Source organism: Mobula hypostoma, chromosome 1 (assembly GCF_963921235.1).
Source record: "Mobula hypostoma chromosome 1, sMobHyp1.1, whole genome shotgun sequence".
Taxonomy (NCBI): domain Eukaryota; kingdom Metazoa; phylum Chordata; class Chondrichthyes; order Myliobatiformes; family Myliobatidae; genus Mobula; species Mobula hypostoma.
In genome coordinates, this window is record NC_086097.1 from 110,919,008 (window position 1) to 110,939,021 (window position 20,014).

Here is a 20,014-nt window from a genome sequence, read left to right on the forward strand (position 1 = left end):
GGGCCATGTGACGGAGATGCATTCTTCCCCTTGGGGGGAAGTTGGGGGGTTGTGGTGAGTGCTGTGTCTGGATCAAACTGGTCGTTAGGAGTCTATTCTTCCTGGTGGTTATTCATTGTAGTTATACTTTCTACATTTATCCCTCTCTATTCCGTTTAGGTGTTACTATTTGGGGAATTAGGTTCTGTCTGGGGCCTAGTTGTTAAGCTCTATTTCCAAAGTAAGACGTACCTTTCCTATTTAATGGTCACCTGTCTTAATTTTGTTTCTGGGTGGGTGACTGAAGGGGACCTCCTCTTCCTCCCTAGTCTGGTTTTCTCAATAATTTTCTTAATTATTGGGTGCAGTGTTGGCCCTTTAGTGGGTATATTTTACTTTCCTGGCCTAGCTTTTTAGGCCTCGTTTAGGCCGTTTGGGGACTAGTTCATACATAGGGTTGCCAACTGTCCCATATTAGCCAGGACATCCCGAATATTGGGCTAAATTGGTTTGTCCCATACGGGACCGCCCTTGTCCCGTATTTCCCCTGCTAAGGTAGAGCGTTCCTATGAAACCGTTCATAAGCCGAAATAGCGTAAAGTGAAGAAGCATTTACAATTAATTTATAGGGGAAAACATTTTGAGCATTCTTAGACCCAAAAAATAACCTACCAAATCATACCAAATAACCCATAAAACCTAAAATAACACTAACATATAATAAAAGCAGGAATGATATGACAAATACACAGCCTATATAAAGTAGAAATAATGTATGTACAGTGTAGTTTCACTTAATAGAATCAGGAAGATTAAGCCAAAACCGATTTGTAGAAAAAAAAATCGGCACATACACGCACACGCACACAGGTGCCCACGCAAGGCTTCATCGTCATGGTAGTCTTTCTCGGGGTAAACACAAGTGTCCCATATTTGACTGCTACTTTTGTTCCTTATTTGGCAGTGAGAAATTTGGCAACCCTATTCGTACAGCACCAGTAATCAGAAGACTGAGGTTCAATTCCTGCCACTGACTGGAAGAAGTATGTATGTTCTCCCCATGGCTGCCCGTGTTTCCTCCAAATGCTCTGGTTTTGTGGTATATTGCAAAAGATGCACAGGTTAGGATTAGTAAGTTGTGGGCATACTATATTGGTGCCAGAAACACGCTTTCACTTCTGTGCCGTCCCCAGAACATCCTTGGATTGTGTTGGTTGTGGACACAAACAATGCATTTCACTCCATGTTTTGATGTAAAGTACGTGACCATTAAAACTTAAATATTTAAATATCCCTTTAAATATTTCAGTGTCTTCTTGAACTTTAGCTTTGAAATAAGTAAGTAAACATTGAAATAATGTCTCACCTTCAATTCTGTTACTGTGTGAAGATGTCCCTGCATGAATCAACATTAAAAAAAATACTTCAAAATACACATTATTGTTTTCTGTTACAACTAAGTTACACCTTCATAAACAGAATCCATAGTTTACGATAGTCTTTATCAAAACCGTCTGCTAACAGTACAGAATAGTTCCCAGAACCCATACAATAAAAAAACATTTATGGAACCCTAAAAGATATGTTGGGTTTTTTTGTTCAGGTGGCTACGTCCCCAGAGCCTGATGGGATTTACTCAGGTTGCTAGGAGATGCAAAAGATAACATTGTTGGGGCCTTAATCAAGATCTTTGTGTCCTCTCTAGCCACAGCCGAAGTCCCAGAGGACTGGCAAGTGGTTGATGTTGTTCCATTGTTCAAAAAGGGAAATAGGGAGAATTGTAGAAAATATAGATCAGTGAGTTGCAAGTCAATGGTACAAGTCATTGTTACTAGACAGGATGTTTGGGATAGGATTTATAAATATTTTGAAAAGCATGGCCTGATTAGGGATAGTTAGCCTAGTTTTGCACAGGACAAGTTATTTCTTTCTAACTTGATGGTGACCCATGTGAAGACACAGAGGAATGGATGTGTCTATCATCATCTTCTTCTTTTAACTACTTCTACTACTTCCACTACTACGTCACCTCAGGCCAAGGGGGCCGTCTTCGGGCACGATGACGGACTCCCCACTTCTCCCTCTCCCTCATCAGTGTGTTCAGTTCATCTATATTAGCCGTGCCGCTGTCTTGGGAGGGCGCCCAGGGTTCATCCTCCCATGCTTAGGCTCCCATATGATGACAAGGCTGGCAAGTAGCTCGGGGTGGCGAAGACAGTGCCCTGCTAGTTGCAGTCTTCTCGCTTTGATTTTAGTGGCGAGCGTCGGTAGGTCGTCATAGAGCTTGACATTCGTCATGTGCTGTTGCCAACTCACGTCAAGAGCCATCCGGAGCATGCCCAGTTCTGCATGGTGTCTATATCTATACCTTCCATAAAACCAGCAACCTTTGTGTCATCTACACACTTACTAACCCTCCCCACCACTTCCTCATGCGTCATGTATGTAAATCACAAAAGAACAGAGGGTCCCAGATTGCACCCCTGTGGAGCATCATGGATCTCCAGGCAGAAGACACTCCATCTACAACCACTGTCTGCCTTCTGTGGGCAAGACAATTCCAAATTCATGTAGCCAAGTTTCATTTGATTCCATGCCCCCTGACATTCTGAATGAGCCTACAATGGGGAACCTATCCAAGTGTCTTACTAAAAATCTATGTATAGCTCATTCACTGCTTGACCTTCATCAATATATCTTGTCAATTCCTCGAAAAGGTCAATTAGGCTCATGAGGCATGACTTATCTCTCACAAACCCATGATGAATATCCCTAATCAGACTATGCTAACAATTTCATATTCAGAAGTAAGTGATTTTAAGAGACTCCTGGATAGGTACAAGGAGCTTAGAAAAATAGAGGGCTATGGGTAACCTTAGGTAATTTCTAAGGTAAGGACATGTTCCGCACAGCTTTGTGGGCTGAAGGGCCTGTAAGGTGTTGCAGGTTTTCTGCTTCTATTTGACAGATCAAATTATGGCTTGGCATCCACCTCACTAGGGCCCCAGTTCCTGAGTCCCCTCTTGACTTGCCAGACGCCCGGTTCTAGTGCTCTTTCTCTACTTGCTAAGCCATAGTTCCTTTTAACTACACCTGGTTTTGTTCTTCCCAGGCTCCCCTGAAACTTGCAAGGTCCTTGTTTCCTAGACTCTTCATTCACTTAATTGGAGCATGACAATACCTTAAAAAACTGAACTAGCAGTGTATTGCTGAAATATGCTGGTTCAACACTACTAAAGCACCTAACATGCTGAATTAATAGAATTTTACTGCAATGGAATACAAAATCACCAATAAATGATATTTTATGAAAACAAAGGCAAATCACTTTTTAAAAAAATAAACCTATGCACTTTAAAATCACTCTTGGTCTTGTATTATCATTTTACGCTCAATTTCTGGTGGTTAATCTTCTAATATGGCACAAACTGACTGAAACAACAAAGTTCAGAGTTACCAATATCACAACAATAGTTCTGAGCTATGTGCACCATTCAGGTACTGAGCAGCACTCATGCATAATTAACATATTACCTCTTCAGTATTCCAATTTCCCTCTTTACACAGCTTATGTTTGGCTTGTAACTCTTCCAGTTGCAATTGTAGATCATTCACCTTCACTGTCATTTCTTCTTCCCGGGTCTTTAAAAGTATGAAAATTATTGTTAAATCACTAATGTATTTATCATAGCCATGGAGAAATAAATGAGGAGGAACACACTGAGAATGATATCAACACCAGATTTCAGAATACATCAACCATGCAGGTGTTGAATTTGTTCTCATGTCAACTGAAAAGAAAATTGAGCATTTCGAACAGCTTTCCCCTGGTTTCATGAAAAACATAAAATGATTCCAGTTCTATTAATGAATGCCATGCTATGATTTTGTCATGTTAAAACAAGACCCCAATATATACCGAGCCCTTGTTGTTTGCTGTTTTATTACGAATGAATCAAAATACTCGTAAGAGAGCTGGTAAAATGAGTGTGTTCCTTCACAGCTCTATCATGTGGTGCATCCTGTTTATGAGAATGTAAAGGAGGAGGTGCCTGTTCAATGCATTAGTTAAGGGATGTGCCACTTCAATGTTGAGGAAGAATATCCTGGATGGCTCCTCAAACAACGAGTTGTCTATTAGTACAGACACTGGTCTTCATTAGGTGGAGTACTAAATACAGAGCAGCGAGTTAAGCTCCAATTTAAAAGAAACATTGGCCAAGCTTCAGCTGGAATACTGCAACCAATTCTGTTCAAAGTACAAGAACGACAGAACAGCACTGGAGAGGACACAGAGGAGACTCACCAGTACATGTCTGGAATGAAGAATTTCAGTTATAAAGAGACAACGAGGTTAGGTTTATTTTCCCTGGAGCAGAGGCGGCAAAGAGGGACATGAATGAAGCAAATACAAATATAAGGAGTGCAACAGAGTACCTGTAGGAAACTGTAGGATCAGACAGATAAAATGAGAGGTGACAGACTCAGGTTAAAGGATAAAAGATTTAGAGGAGATCCGACAGGTCCTTTCTCACCTAACACACTGCCAAAGGGATTGGTGAAAGCAGAATTGTTGACAGCATTGAAGTGGTGCCTAGACAAATAGCTGAATCGCCTTGGCATTAAAAACAATAGGCCAAGTGCTAGAAAGTGGGATTAATTAACAGTGAGGTGTGGAGGACCAATTGACCCATTTCCATGTTCTTTAACTCTATGAAAAAGGGTGTCATTGTTTTGTTGGGAGTTTATGACAGACCTTCTAACAGTGAGGGTGAGTGCGGTGGGAGTCTTACGGGGGAGAGGGAGGGGAAGGTACAAGAGAGTGAGAGAAGTTAAAATAGTGCTTATAATAACAGAGGATTTTAATTTTAGAAATACTAATTGGACTACCTTAGTGTAAAAGGCCCAGAGGAAGTTGAATGTTTTTGGTATATCCAGGAGATCTTTTGGACACAATGTACAAAGACCAACAAAAGAAGAATTGTTGGGCCTTATCTTAGAGAAATTTTAGTTGGTCAAATGGAGGGAATGTCAGATACCATGAATACATATTACAAAGTGATTATGGAAAATGATAGGGATGGACAAAGAATAAAGGTCTTAAACAGGGCGGGGGGGGGCATGGAAGACCAATTTCACTAAAGAAAGACAGGATCTGACAAACGTAGATTGCCACATCTATTTGTAAGTATCTACATCTGCACAGTGGGAAGCATTCATTTCACACTTGAAGAGTTCAGGGCTATTATGATCCTGGAAGGGTGAAAGCCAAGGAATGTTGTGAGGCAACAAGGTGCGGATAAAAAGAAAAACATTTGACAGGTATAGAGGACTAAAGGTGGGGGAGGCCCATCAAGAGTATAAAAAAACACAAGGAGTTTAGAAAGGAAATTAGGAAGGCAAAATGTATCTTAAAATAATCACCATCTGACAGGATTAATAATAAAGGATCTGAAGGTGTTTTATAATATATTAGGGGAATTAATAAATAAACAAAGGAGACATTAGGGACAACAGAGATGATTGGTATATTGAGCTGGAAGGTGCAGGTGAGGTCCAAAATGTATATGTTTCCATTGGTACTTAAACATTGTAGTTGAAGGATTAGTACATTTGTAGTGAAAGGTAAAATTCTAGTAAAAGTCTCCAAAAACTAAGAGGAGCTTGATGCACCAGTGGGATTAAAGATGGCTATGTCATCCAAGAAGCAATGGCAAGAGGTCACAAATGAGATATATAAAATTACAAGTGGTATAAATACAGTACACTGCAGAAAACTTCTCCCCATATTAAGGGTACTGTAAATAGTAAATAGAGAACATAGGTTTAGGTTAAGAGGCAAGAGATTTAGAGGGAATCTGATGAGTAGCTTTCTCACCCAGAGTACAGTGAGTAGTGGATTACATTGCTTGAGAGAAGAGACACAGAGAGGCTGACAGCAATGAACATGCATATTGGTGAGGCCTAATTTGGACTATTGTGAGCAGTCTTGGTCACTTAACTACAGGAAAGATGTAAATAATGCTGAAAGAGTACAGAGAAAATTTACAAGAATGTTACCAGGTCGGCAATGCCTAAGTCACAAGGAAAGATTGAATAGGTTCAGACTTTATTCCTTGGAACACAGAAGACTGAGACGAGACTTGAGGTTGGGTGAGACTATAACCAGAGGTTATGGGTTAAGGGTGAAAGATGAAAAGTTTAAGGGGAACATGAGGGGTAACTTCTTCACTTAGAGGGTCGTGAGAGTGCGAATGAGCTTCCAGTTTAGGTGATGCATGCAAGCTCGATTTCAACTTTTAAGAGAAGTTTGTATAGGTACATGGATGGTAGCCATATGGAGGCCTATGGTCCTGGTGCAGGTCGATGGGAGTAGGCACTTTAAATTGTTCAACACAGACTAGATGGACCGAAGAGTCTGCTTCTGTGCTGTACATCTCTATGACTAAGTATCTAGATGAGATGTAGGCCAAGTGCTGTAAGTTAGTGAGCCCAATGGGCTGCTTTCATGTTGTATCACTAGATAACATTCAGCTTGGTATTTGTTCAATGAATTTTAACAGCAAGCCCACTACAGAAAAAAAATAATAGAATAGAATTTTAAAAAGCTCAATATTAAATGACATTAAATCCAAATGTATATGACAATAATATTATTGATGGAATTAATTTATTTTGATGAGGCACTATTAAACAGACAGATCTTTGCCAGAGGATGGACAATCAAGAACCAAGTTTTAAAGTCCATGGCTAGAATGCTTCATGAAAAAGCAGAACACAGAGATAAAGCACAGCTGTTATATGTGAGCATAGCTGTTACGTGTGAACACAGCCTCATAGCTCTGTGTGGGACAGATCAGGGGTCTTAGTAACTAAATTAAGTTTTTCTGAGGAGAACAAAAGTGATTGATAAAAATAGAGCAGTAGGTGTTGTCTACATGGATATTAGTGTTTGACAAAAACATTATGGTAGGATCATCCAAAAGATTACATGCATGTGATACATGGTGATACGGCAGAAAGAATGCAGAATTGGCTTGTCCATGCAACTCAGAGGGTAGTAGTCAATAGCTCTTATTCTGGTTGGAGGTTAATAGTCAATGGCTCTTATTTTAGCCAGAAGGAAGGAGAGAATTCTAAGGAATAGGATTCATGCAAATTTGAAAAGGCACAGCAGTTTTGAAACACTCAGCATGACTTTACACAGGGCAGATCATGTCTTAAATGTCCTATAATTACCTGGATTACCCCCATTTCTCATCTCAAACAAATGTAAAACATTTGCCACTCCCAAGTCCACCAGGACCTCATCTGTTGCAACTGAGGACAGAAAGATCTTTGCCAAAGCCCCAGAAATTGCTTCACTGACTTCTTTCAATATTCTGAGATATATGCCACCAGGCCCTGGTAAATTGTCCCGTGATTAGGCTGGGGGGGGGGGGCGGTGTAAATCAGTGATTACTGGTCCATGCCGTGCAAAGAGCCAGAAGGGCCACAGTATATTGCTAAATAAAATAAAAATGCATGTCCCAATCTGTTTTCGTTATCCTCCAAATCTTGTTCTACAGTAAGTACTGCCTCAAAGCACTCATTTAGCTCTCAGCTGTAAATCCAAGCACAAATTCCCTCTCCTTCATTAACCCCTTTTTCTTACCATGAGTATAAAATGCTGTGGGATCGTGTTGATCCTGCACACCAAGATCATTTCCTGCCCGATGTGGCCTTCCTAATTGCCTGCTTGAATGCTTTTCTACTATCTTTATGGTCCACAAGGGCCCAGCCTGACTTTAGCTTTCTAAACCTTAAATATGCTTCCTTTTCCTTCCTGACTAAATTTAGGACATCCATGGTCATCCAAGGTACCCTTAGCTTGCCATCCTTGTCCCTACCTCATACCAGAACATGCTGATCCTGAGCTCTGATCAGCTGGACTTTCAAAAACACCTACATTTCAGACATGGGCTTGTTCAACAGCAGCTGCGCCCAATCACACCCCTCAACTTGTTTTATCCTGTTGTAATTTGCCTTCACTCAATTTAATAACTTCCCACAGGATCCAAATTCTATCCTTACTCATAAGCAGTGGTCCCCAAACTCCAGGCCATGGACCAATACATTAAAGCGAAGAAGGCAGTGGTGCAGCAGTAGTCGGAACGCACCCAGCACTTCTTTAAGAAAAAAAGCCGAAATAAACAAGCTAATTAATTAGGTGCCGCCCGGCATGTAGATGTCAGCCCAGATCAGAGGCCGGGCGGCACCTAATTAATTAGCTTGTTTATTTCCACTTTTCTTCTTAAAGGTGTGCTGGGTGCGTTCCGACTACCGCTGCACCACTGCATTCTTCGCGGCAATGTATCTGTCTGCGGCCCAGAGGTTGGGGACCACTGGTCATAAAGATCTTAAAGCCAAGACCTGTGGTCACTATTCTCAGAATATTTACACATTGTCAAGGCCTTCACTTGCCCTGGCTCATATCCCAAAATTGGGTCCAATGTGCTCTCCCCTAGTTGGATTCTCCACAAATTGTTTCAAGAACCCATCTCAGATTAGTGATGTTACATGTGGACATGTCTGTTAGTGGTGTGTGTGTGTGTGTGTATATATATAGATAGCCCGCATCTAAAGTATTCAATCTATTAATCACTCCAATATAATGTAGGGAGGTTGCGGAAAAGGTTTACCAGAATGCTCCCTGGACTAGAGGGCAGGTGATGGACAATCTAGGGTTGTTTCCTTTGGAGTGGTAGAGATTGAGGAGAGACCTGCTTGCTATAAAACTGATAAAAATTATGAGGAGCATAGCTAGAGAGCAGTGCATTTTCCAAGGGGCAAAATGTCTAATACCAGAGAGCGCACATTTAAGGTGAGACAGGAAAAGTTCAAATTAGATGCGTGGCTAGGTTTTTAAAGAAAAAGAAAGTGGTGGTGCCTGTAATGCACTGATATGCTTGGTAGTAGAGACAGATATGATAGAGGTATACAAGCCACTCTTAAATAACCACATGAATATACAGAGAATGGAGGTAAAGAACCATGTGCAGGCAGAAAGAATTAGTGCAACTAAGCATTTTTAGCTTAAATAGCTTGGCACATCATTGTGGGCTGAATGGCCTTTCATATGCTGTACTGTTCTAAATTCTATATTATTCAGAAAGCCAGGAGATGGAGAAAGGAGCTTCACAAAGATCTGTATGGGATGACAACCATTACCACATATAATTATTAAATCAAAAAGTAAATTTAAATTTGCAGCAACATGTGCATGCAGAGATGCCGTATGATAGATCGTTAATATTGAAGGAATTGCAATAAATTGTAAGACAACATTAATATGAATAAACATGAAAATAAGTTTGATTTATATGTTGGTAAAATCACATGGAATATTACTTCAAAATACACACAGCCGCCACTTATTAAGTATAGCTGCTCATTAATACAAATACAGTGGATTATGGTTAATTGGGACACAGTACCTTTTAGCCCAATTAAGCCACTGCTCCAATTAGCTAAAGTTTTATGGAAATAATATAAAAGGTATAAAAAGACAAACTGAATAGCAAATTATGTATTTAAATGAAATACGGAACAAATTACTAATACTATACTAACAGTACTACAAAACTGTATTAGTTTCTAATAGTAATCAATGGAGGATTTCATCCAGATTGCACTATAAACAAAATCAGCACAGACTCCGAGTGAAGATAATGGACTACCTTCAAATAATGCTATCGGCAACTGCATCCAGCAAACCCTCATTTTAACTGTAACAGTCAAGGTGATTCTTCATAGTCCCTAACTTGAAGTAGTGAGTGAAATTGTTTCATTTTCACTCCTGGCCATTTCAGGCATCTCCAAGATTAAATACTTGAAACTACAGTGAATTGTCTTGCTGCTTATTCCTCACCAATTATTACTGACAAAAGTCACTGCTTTTTGAACACAAACGTATGCAACTGATGCTATTTAAAACTGTTCCTTCTAAGCACGGTGTATCATCTAACGGCCACATGACTGAAGCTAGTTAGTAGCTGTTCAGCAAAAGTCTCCTGCCTCAATTAAGCGCAGCATAATGTCCCAAATAAATGAAGGGAATCCTGGAAATTTTCTCAATTATTTTTTGTGCTTTAAGAGTCGTCCCAAAAAGTGGCTGCCCTGATGAACTGATGACCCAATCCACTGGACAGCAAATATTTTCAAAAGGGTTGCTTCCTCAGAATTTTTTCTTTGGGATTATGATAGACCGCTTGAAGCTGGACACAAATATAATTTTAGACTACTTATAGCACGTTTGAATTGGAGAAACAAGAAATTAACTTTTATTACATATAATGCGCTTCATTGCATTAACACTGCTGATGCTTTGCAATAGTTCAACTAAGCTAAAAATGTTTTTTTGATAATTTTCTTTTCTACTTAGTGTCCAAGGCTTCTGGCTTAAGTGTCCAACAATAAACAGCCAGCACTGATGGATTCTAATTGCCCTGATACCATTTCTCCACAACTGCAACGCCCTGGTGAAACCTTTCGCCATGCTTATCACTGACAGCAACAAGATTTGCAGGGAAGAAATCTAAAAGGGAATGCAGAAAATGAATCTTTAGTAATATGTTGTATTTAATGGTTTTGCATGCTTGAAGCATGTTCTCAACCAACTGCACATAGTTTGATGCTCTGTAAGTTGCCAAGAAAATTTTCAGCAGCATCCTTAAATGCCTTCCATGTGATTTTCTCCAGTCCCACTAGAAGATTTTTGAATTGTCTGTCATTGATGACCTGTTCAATTTGTGGACCAACAGAAGTGCCTTCCTTAACTTTGGCATCAGTTATTCTGGGAAACATCTTTCTCAAATATCAAAATCCATCACCTTCCTTATTCATCGCTTTCACAAAATTTTTCGTAAACCCCAGCTTTATAAGAAAAGGAGGCAAAATATCTTTGCTGGGTCTACAAGTGGCTTATGTGCCACACTTTTCTGCCCTGGAATTAACTGCTTATGGAGTGGCTAATCCTTTTTAATGTACTGAGATTCTTTAGCACAGCTGTCCAATCTACAAATGAAACAACAGCATTTAGTGTATCTGAGCTGCATTCATAGTGGCAGTGCTATTTCAGATCACTATAGATGTTCCGGTTGTAGTTGCTGTGCTATATGTGTTTCAAAAAATTCCAAATTTCAGTAGTTTTCTTTCATGTATACTGCTGTTGTGTAGCAGCACAGCTTGCAGGCTTAATACTGAAGAATCAATAAAAAGACACCATTGTTGTGGGTCAACTGGTAAACCAAAGCAGTCAAAAGCCCATTAACGCAGTGGAAAAACAGATGTGCCTGGTGACAGCAGATTCCATCCTTGCAGCCTTGAACCTAGTAATTTTGCTTTTGCCTTTGACAAACCTAAGTCTCTGACAAGGTCATTCTATTCAGGTCAGAGTTATCAGATGAGACTCACTCGACATAAATGGTTCAAAATCTGTATCAGTATCGTTTTCCATTCCTGGCTCGTACACCATGACATCTTTGTCTGCCTCCTCTAGATGCCATGTTTCTGGTGGCTTTGGTACGGGAAGACTATCGTCATATGGTAAGGCTCTCATGGCTAAAGAGAGATTGGAGCATTCAATGAATTTCTTGTTTTAACAGAGAAACCAGATACACAGGTCAGACAGAAGTAGTAGTCTGTCACATGACCCTTCTACTCTCGCCATATCATCTGGACAGCGACAGGCAGTGACTTTCGAGTATGTCTGAGGCAAGCTCTATGATTGACAACACATGTTGCGCAACAAATGCGAGGAGTGCAGGCTTTGCCTTGGTCTCTAATTTTACACCCAAAGTAGAGCTCCATCTTTGAGATCTAAGCACATACTCGCCACAGATATAAAAGAAAGTATCGCAGTTGTTGCAACATTAGAGAGACATTTTGCTATCGCAAATACTCCTGAAAATACAATTACTTTATTATAATGTGTACACACAATATGATATGAGATTAAGACCATGTGCATCAACCTGATCACACAACAGTACATGTAAAGACGATGCATAGAACTGTATGTGGGCACAATGTTTTTATAGCCATTCTCAATCCTGTCCTGCCATGCAGCATCGGCCCTGCCTAAACATGCCCAGGCATACCTGGACAAGATAGAAAACTTCTCAGCTTACATTGTGGGCAACATTTTAATTGACTTGAATTATGAATTGAAATAACAAATGTAGACGATTTCAGAAAAAAATGGTGTCGGATTGGGAAATTTCATGGTGATTTTCATGATCAGCAGCCCAAAATCCATAAGATAGACCCGTATTCAGGAGGCAAAACCTCTGCTGTCCAGTCTAATTCAATCAATCATGTGGCAGCAACACATTGCATAAAAGCATGCAGACATGATCACGTGGTTCAGTTGTATCTCAGACCAAACATCAAAATGGGGAAGAAATGTGATCTAAGTGTCTTTGACAGTGGAATGATTGTTGGTGCAGGACAGGGTGGTTTCAGATCTCAGAAACTGCTGATCTCCTAGGACTTTCACACACAACATTTCTCGATTTTACAGAGAATGGTGCGAAAAACAAAAAAAAATCCAGTGAGCGGCAATTCTGTGGGAAAAAACACCTTGTTAATGAGAAAGGTCAGAGGAGAAAGGCCAGAATGGTTCAAGCTGACAGGAAAGCGTCAATAACTCAAATAAGCACACGTTATGACATTGCTGAATGTGCAAAACGTCAAACCTTGAAGTGGATGGGCAACAGCAGCAGAAAAGCACAGACCATACATAAATACACTCAGTGGCTACTTTACTAAGTTGCTCTCTTGTACCTAATAAACTGGCCACAAAAGAAAGACACTCATAGTTATCATAACGAGATTAACATACTGTAATAGATCACCTTTTTTCATGTATAAAAATAGACAGAGCCATTGTTTATAACTTAAAGAGATTGAGATATTTTCCAGCTTGTGGGAAGAGCAAAACATCAATATAACAGACACCAAACAAAAGACAAACTCTAGTTGTTTTTTTAAAGTGATCAGGATGTGGAACTCTTTCTCAGTGTGTGTGAGGTGAAAAGGACAGATAAGTGCAATTTTGATAAATGTACATGGGAAAAACAAGACAGGTATCTGATGAATTTAGATAAAAGTAAGGAGGATGAAAGCAGCACAAATATGAATATGTTTGGACTGGGCTGAATGGCTCACTTTACAAGAGTCTGTGGTTTTGAAATTTCCCATGTTTTTTTTAATGAAAATCAGTACAGAATAACCTTTGTATTTAAAGACGGTAATACAGAATAAACAAAAAATCCTTTAGGATTACATACTTGTAAAATTTCTTCATATCTTTTTACTGTCCTTTGTAGATAATCATCCTTGTCAGCGATCTTTCGATAGAGCTGGTTTATGTCCTCCTTGTGAGTTTCCAGGAGTTCAGCCTCAACTTCCTGGGCTTTGCCTAGAATATTGAAAATTTAACTCTAATTATGGCATTCACTAAAAATAATTTCTTCAAAAGCAGGTAGTCCTCCACCTATCCACAGGCACTTGGAGAGTACAGCTGGTGATACAAAAGCACCATCTCACTGATGGATTTTTCATTTTGTCTACTTTTTATCTTGAACCAAAGATTCTTTCTAATATCCACAAAATGCTGGTGGAAGGCAGCAGGCCAGGCAGCATCTATTGGAAGAGGTACAGTTGACGTTTCAGGCCGAGACCTTTCGTCAGTCCTGACGAAGGGTCTCGGTCTGAAACGTTGACTGTACCTCTTCCAATAGATGCTGCCTGGCCTGCTGCATTCTACCAGCATTTTGTGTGTGTTGCTTGAATTTCCAGCATCTGCAGAATTCCTCATGTTTGCATTCTTTCTAATATGTTGTTGGAAATCATTCCGTTAGCCATGAACTCAAGCAGTTAATTTTCAGACTTAATGCACATACTAATTAAATAATCCTCCACAACAAATTAATGTGAACATTTCACATATGCATCTTGTCAAATTTCAAAGAACTTATAGAATTTAAATGCAATAATCAAACTTAGAGAATCTTCATATGGTTTTAATATCATTCAAGATGAAAACAGAAACAGAAACCAATGGAGTAAATGGCAACCTCTGGTAATTATGAATATTATACTCCTGAGCCATTTCACTATTTAGAACACAGTGCTCCATTTACCGTATTATGATTCATAGCAATTTCTTCTGCGCACTGATATAACTGCACCTCCTCTAAGAAATCACAAAGTATAACCACAATATACCTTCATATATTTGTATTTATATGAAGTGTAACAGTATACAAGACCAATATGTGAAACAAAGTATGCGGCAATTGAGATAATGCAGCTATGTATGTCACTTCTCTGATAATAACACTCAGAACAGATTGTGTGCAAGATCTTCAACTCTAGACTTCATTCTCTATGTACAATCAATCCAACTCTCATGTTGCCAAGTTTAGGTCTTTTGGAATGGATTACATGAGAAGGTCATCAAACTGGACATTAACTCTGCCTCTTTGCCCACAGTTGATCCCCAACCTTTCAACATTTGCAGCAATTTAGAGTTATAATCATAGAAAAGTACAGCACACAGAAAAAGGCCCTTCAGCCCATCTAGTAGATGCCAAGCTATTAATCTACCTAGTCCCATTGACCTGCACGCGGACTATATAGGCTTCCACACTACTCCCATCCAGGTACCTATCCAAACTTCTCTTAGATGTTGAAATCAAACCTGCCTTCACCATTTCTGTTCACACCTTGTTCCACACTCATCACCCTCTGAGTGAGGTTCCCCCTCATGTTCCCCTCAAGCATTTCACTTTTCACCCTTAACCCATGACGAGCTCGAGTTTCATCCAATTTCAGTGGGAAAAGCTTGCTTGCATTTACCTATGTTCTGTCCGCCGGAGAAAGCAGGATCTCCCAGTGGCCACAAATTTTAATTCCACGTCCCATTCCCATTCTGATATGTCTATCCATGGCCTCCTGTACTGTCAAGATGAAGCCACACTCAAGTTGGAGGAACACCACCTTATATTTCATTTGGGTAGCCTCCAACCTGATGGCATGAACATTGACTTAGCTAACTTCCGTTATTGCCCCTCCTCCCGTTCTCACCCCATGCCTTATTCATTTATTTTTTACTTTTTCCTTTTTCTCTCTCTCTCTCTCTCTCACAATTACTCCTTGCCTGCTCTCCATCTTCCTTTGGCACTCCCCTCCCCCTTTCTTTCTCCCTAGGCCTCCCATCCCATGATCCTATCCCTTATCCAGCCTTGTATTCCTTTTGCCAATCAACTTTCCAGCTCCTAGCTCTATCCCTCCCCCTCCTGTCTTCTCCTATCATTTCAGATCTCCCCCTTCCCCTCCCATTTTCAAATCTCTTACTATCTCTTCTTTCAGTTAGTCCTGACAAATGGTCTCGGCCTGAAACGTCGACTGTGCTTCTTCCTGTGGATGCTGCCTGGCCTGCTGTGATCCACCAGCATTTTGCGTGTGTTGCATTTACCTTATCTGTACCCCTCATAATTTTGTGTATCTTCATCACATCTTCCTTCATTCTCCTATATTCCAGAGTATAAAGTCCTAATCTATTCAAACTTTTTCAAGACCTCAGGTCCTCAAGTCCTGACCTTTCAATCTCATTGACATCTTTCCTATTGACATTTTTCAATGTAACATCCCAACTCCTGTATCCAATACTTTCATTTACGAAGGACAATGTGTCAAAAGCTTTTTTTTACGTCCCTATCTACTTATGATAGAAACATAGAAAACCTGCAGCACAATACAGGCCCTTCGGCCCACAAAGCTGTGCCGAACATGTCCCTAACTTAGAACCACCTAGGCTTTATCCATATCCCTCTATTTTTCTAAGCTCCATGTAGCCATCCAGGAGTCTCTTAAAAGACCCTATCGTTTCCACCTCCTCCGCTGCTGCCGGCACACACCACTCTCTTAAAACTCACCCTGACATCTCCTCTGTACCTACTTCCAAGCACCTTAAAACTATGCCCTCTCATGCTAGCCATTTCAGCCCTGGGGAAAAGCCACTGACTATCCACACAATCAATGCCTCTCATTATCTTGTACAACTTTATCAGGTCACCTCTCATCCTTCGTCACTCCAAGGAGAAAAGGCCGAGTTCACTCAACCTATTCTCATAAGGCATGCTCCCCAATTCAGGCAACATCCTTGTATAACTCCTCTGCACATTTTCCATGATTTCCACATCTTTCCTGTAGAGAGGCGACCAGAATTGAGCACAGTACTCCAAGTGGAGTCTGACCAGGGTCCTATATAGCTGCAACATTATCTCTCGGTTCTTAAACTCATTCCCACGATTGATGAAGGCCAATGCACCGTATGCCTTCTTAACCACAGAGTTAACCTGTGTAGCAGCTTTGAGTGTCCTATGGACTCGGATCCCAAGACCCCTCTGATCCTCTACACTGCCCAGAGTCTTACCATTAATACTGTATTCTGCCATCATATTTGACCTACCAAAATGAACCACCTCACACTTATCTGGGTTGAACTCCATCTGCCACTTCTCAGCCCAGTTTTGCATCCTATCAATGTCCCATTGTAACCTCTGACAGCCCTCCACACTATCCACAACATGATGCCATATGTGTGTGTGTGTGTGTGTGTGTGAGAGAGTGAGAGTGAGAGAGAGAGAGAGAGAGAGAGAGAGAGAGAGACATACACACACACACACAGAGTGGGGGGGGGGGTATGTGGTCGACAGCCCACCCTGCATTTCTAATGACCAGCACTGTTTATCGTCCTTCCGTTAAAATACGTTAATTCCGTTGGATTATGGTGGGAAGTTCCGGTTCATTTATTGCCACATTTTAGGTTTGGTAATACAGTTATTCACTTGAGTACTCGTGGGTCACCCTGGCTGTAACCGGGGTGTGTGACGGTCACCTCCCCTGTCTTCATTAGACTAGTTGGGTTCTCTTTGTGGATTATGGGCCCGGTCTGTTTTGGTGTGTATCACATTAAAAACTGTTGCTGAGTTAAACAGTTTCCTTGTCTGTCATTATGGACCAAATGCCTGCCACTATATTTTTCTCTCTCTCTCTCTTATTGAAATATATATACATTTCTTAATGTAGTTGATTTTTAATGTATTGGAGCCACAAAACAACATGTCTTGACATATTAAAGCTGATTCTGATTTTATTCAGAATAATTCAAGACAGCGTAGGTCAAAACTAAGACAGGAAAGTTTTAAAAGGGATCCTTGGGTAATTTTTTGCACAAAGAGAAGTAAATGAAATGAGCTATCAGAAGGAGTGTTGGATGTGTATATAATTACAACATTTAAGACCAGAAGACATAGTAGCAGAAGCAGGCCATTTGACCCATCGAGCCTGCTCCGCCATTCAATCATGGGCTGATCCAATTCTTCCAGTCATCCCCATTCCTCTGCTTTCAACCCATAATCCACTGACGCCCTGGCTAATCAAGAACCTATCTATCTCTGCCTTAAATACACCCAATGACTTGGCCTCCACAGCCGCTCGTGGCAATAAATTCCACAGATTTACCACCCTCTGACTAAAGAAATTTCTTCACATCTCAGTTCTAAAAGGATGTCCTTCAATCCTGAAGTCGTGCCCTCTTGTCCTACAATCCCCTACCATGAGAAATAACTGCCATATCTAATCTGTTCAGGCCTTTTAACATTCGGAATGTTTCTATGAGATCCCCCTCATTCTCCTGAACTCCAGGGAACAGAGCCCAAGAGCTGCCAGAAGGTCCTCACATGGCAATCCTTTCATACCTGGAATCATTGTCATGAAACTTCTCTGAACCCTCTCCAATGTCAGTATATCCTTTCTAAAATAAGGAGCCCAAAACTTCACACAATACTCCAAGTGTGGTCTCAAGAATGCCTTATAGAGCCTCAACATCACATCCCTGCTCTTATATTCTATATTTCTAGAAATAAATGCCATCATTGCATTCGCCTTCTTCACAACTGATACAACCCAGAGGTTAACCTTTATTGTATCTTGCACAAGGACTCCCAAGACCCTTTGTTTCTCTGGATTTTGAATTCTCTCCCTATCTAAGTAATAGTCTGCCCCTTTATTTCTTCCACCAAAGTGTATGACTATACACTTTCCAACATTGCATTTCATTTGCCACTTCTTTGCCTATTCCCCTAAACTATCTAAGTCTCTCTTCAGGCTCTGTTTCCCCAACTACCCGCTCCTCCACCTATCTTTGTATCATCGGCAAATTTAGCCACAAATCCATTAATACTGTAGTCCAAATCATTGACACACATCGTAAAAAGCAGCGGTCCCAACACCAACCCCTGTGGAACTCCACTGGTAACCAGCAGCCAGCCAGAATAGGATCCCTTTATTCCCACTCCCTGTTTTCTGCTGACCAGCCAATGCTCCACCCACACTGGTAACTTCCCTGTAATTCCATGGGCTCTCATCTTGCTAAGCAGCCTCATGTGCAGCACCTTGTCAAAGGTTTTCTTTAATAGAAATTTAGACAGGACAGGAAAGGTTTAAAGAGATATGGGCAAAATGTGGAGCAATGGGACTAGCTCAAATAGACAGGGACAGAATGGATGAGTTGGGCCAAAGGGACTGTTTCATAATAGATAACAATGACTATTACATTGCTCCTTCCATTCTTTTTTAAATGCAAGTAGAGTATGTAGCCAACTTCCAGAAAGCTTAGTATGAAGTTTGAAAATCCTATTTAAATGAATAAATATCATATTCCTTCAGTGAATTAATTCCATTATCAAAGGTCTTTTGATGAAAGACCAATGAAAATTTCATTCAATAAGTACCAAAGCACAACTTTGACTTACTTATGGCCTCTTTGACTGATATATCAAGCTCCTGCTCTTTCTGTGCTAATTGTGTGTTAAATTCTCGCATTAACTGTTTGAGAGTTGAGTTGTGTTTCAGCTGCAAATCCTCCAATTCGAGCCTGGAAGAGAAAACATTATTTGGCGGAAAAATTAGCTTGGTTAAACTTTTTGCTCAGTTCTAAATAAGATGATTGCATTATTTTTTTATTAACGGAAGTACAATAAGCAAATAAAACCATTACTATTGAATGTGAAGTACTTATGTATAGAGTTTGAGCTGCAAGAGAGAACATTATTTGGTGGAAAAATTAGCTTGGTTCAAAATAAAATGATTGCATTACCTTTTCATTAACGGAAGTACAATAAGCAAATAAAACCATTACTATTGTATGTGAAGTATTTATGTAATAGAGTCTTATAGCATGGAAACAGGCTCAACAGTCCACCAAGTTAGTGGTAACTATCAAGCAACTATTTACCTCTCTGCATATCAACCAAATCCCCCGACTCACCCACCACTGGGGCAAATTACAGCACCCAACTAATAGAGTATTCTTCCAGGCTGGACCTTATCGAAGCCCTTGCTAAAGTCCACATCCATGACATCCACTGACTTTCCTGGTAATTTGCTCAAAAAAGGCTGGTTACACATGATCTACCATGCATAAAGCCATGTTCACTATCACTATATCAGCTCCTGTCTATGCAAATACTTACATACAAGGTCCTTTAGAATAGCTTCCAATAACTTACCCAACATTGATGGTAGGCTCACCAACCTATAACTTCCCAGTTTATTCTTACAACCCTTCTTAAACAGAACAACATTAACTATCCTCCAATCCCCCAGCATCTCACCCGTGATTCAGAACTTCTTAAACACATTTGCTTGGATCACTGGATTCTGTCTGTCTCCCTTTGAAATGCAGACCCAAAAAATCCAATGAAGGTCGCCTCCATCTGGTTCAGCGCAAATGTGTAGATGACCACTTTGATCAGCAAGAGGATGAATTTTGTTCCTTGCAATCCTTTTGCTATATATATCTGCAGAAGCCCTTGGGATTCTCCTTCACCCTGTCTGTTAGAGCAGCCTCACGGTTTTTTTTTTCAGCCCTCCTGACTTCCTGAAATGTCCTTTTGCATTTCTTATACTCAAGTACCTCATT

The 20,014-nt window shown here is 40.3% G+C and overlaps 1 protein-coding gene across 3 annotated transcripts in view; it reads right to left on the bottom strand.

Annotated features, from left to right (window-relative positions):
* golga4 (golgin A4) overlaps positions 1-20,014 on the bottom strand; it is a 266,334-nt gene that overhangs the window by 39,194 nt on the left and 207,126 nt on the right. For all 3 annotated transcript variants that reach the window (XM_063054798.1, XM_063054789.1, XM_063054779.1), the window contains 4 exons: positions 18,846-18,967; positions 13,311-13,441; positions 3,514-3,621; positions 1,346-1,375 (listed from right to left, as the gene is read on the bottom strand). In XM_063054798.1, the coding sequence (XP_062910868.1) occupies positions 1,346-1,375; positions 3,514-3,621; positions 13,311-13,441; positions 18,846-18,967 (391 nt within the window). The remainder of the gene's footprint in view (positions 1-1,345; positions 1,376-3,513; positions 3,622-13,310; positions 13,442-18,845; positions 18,968-20,014) is intronic.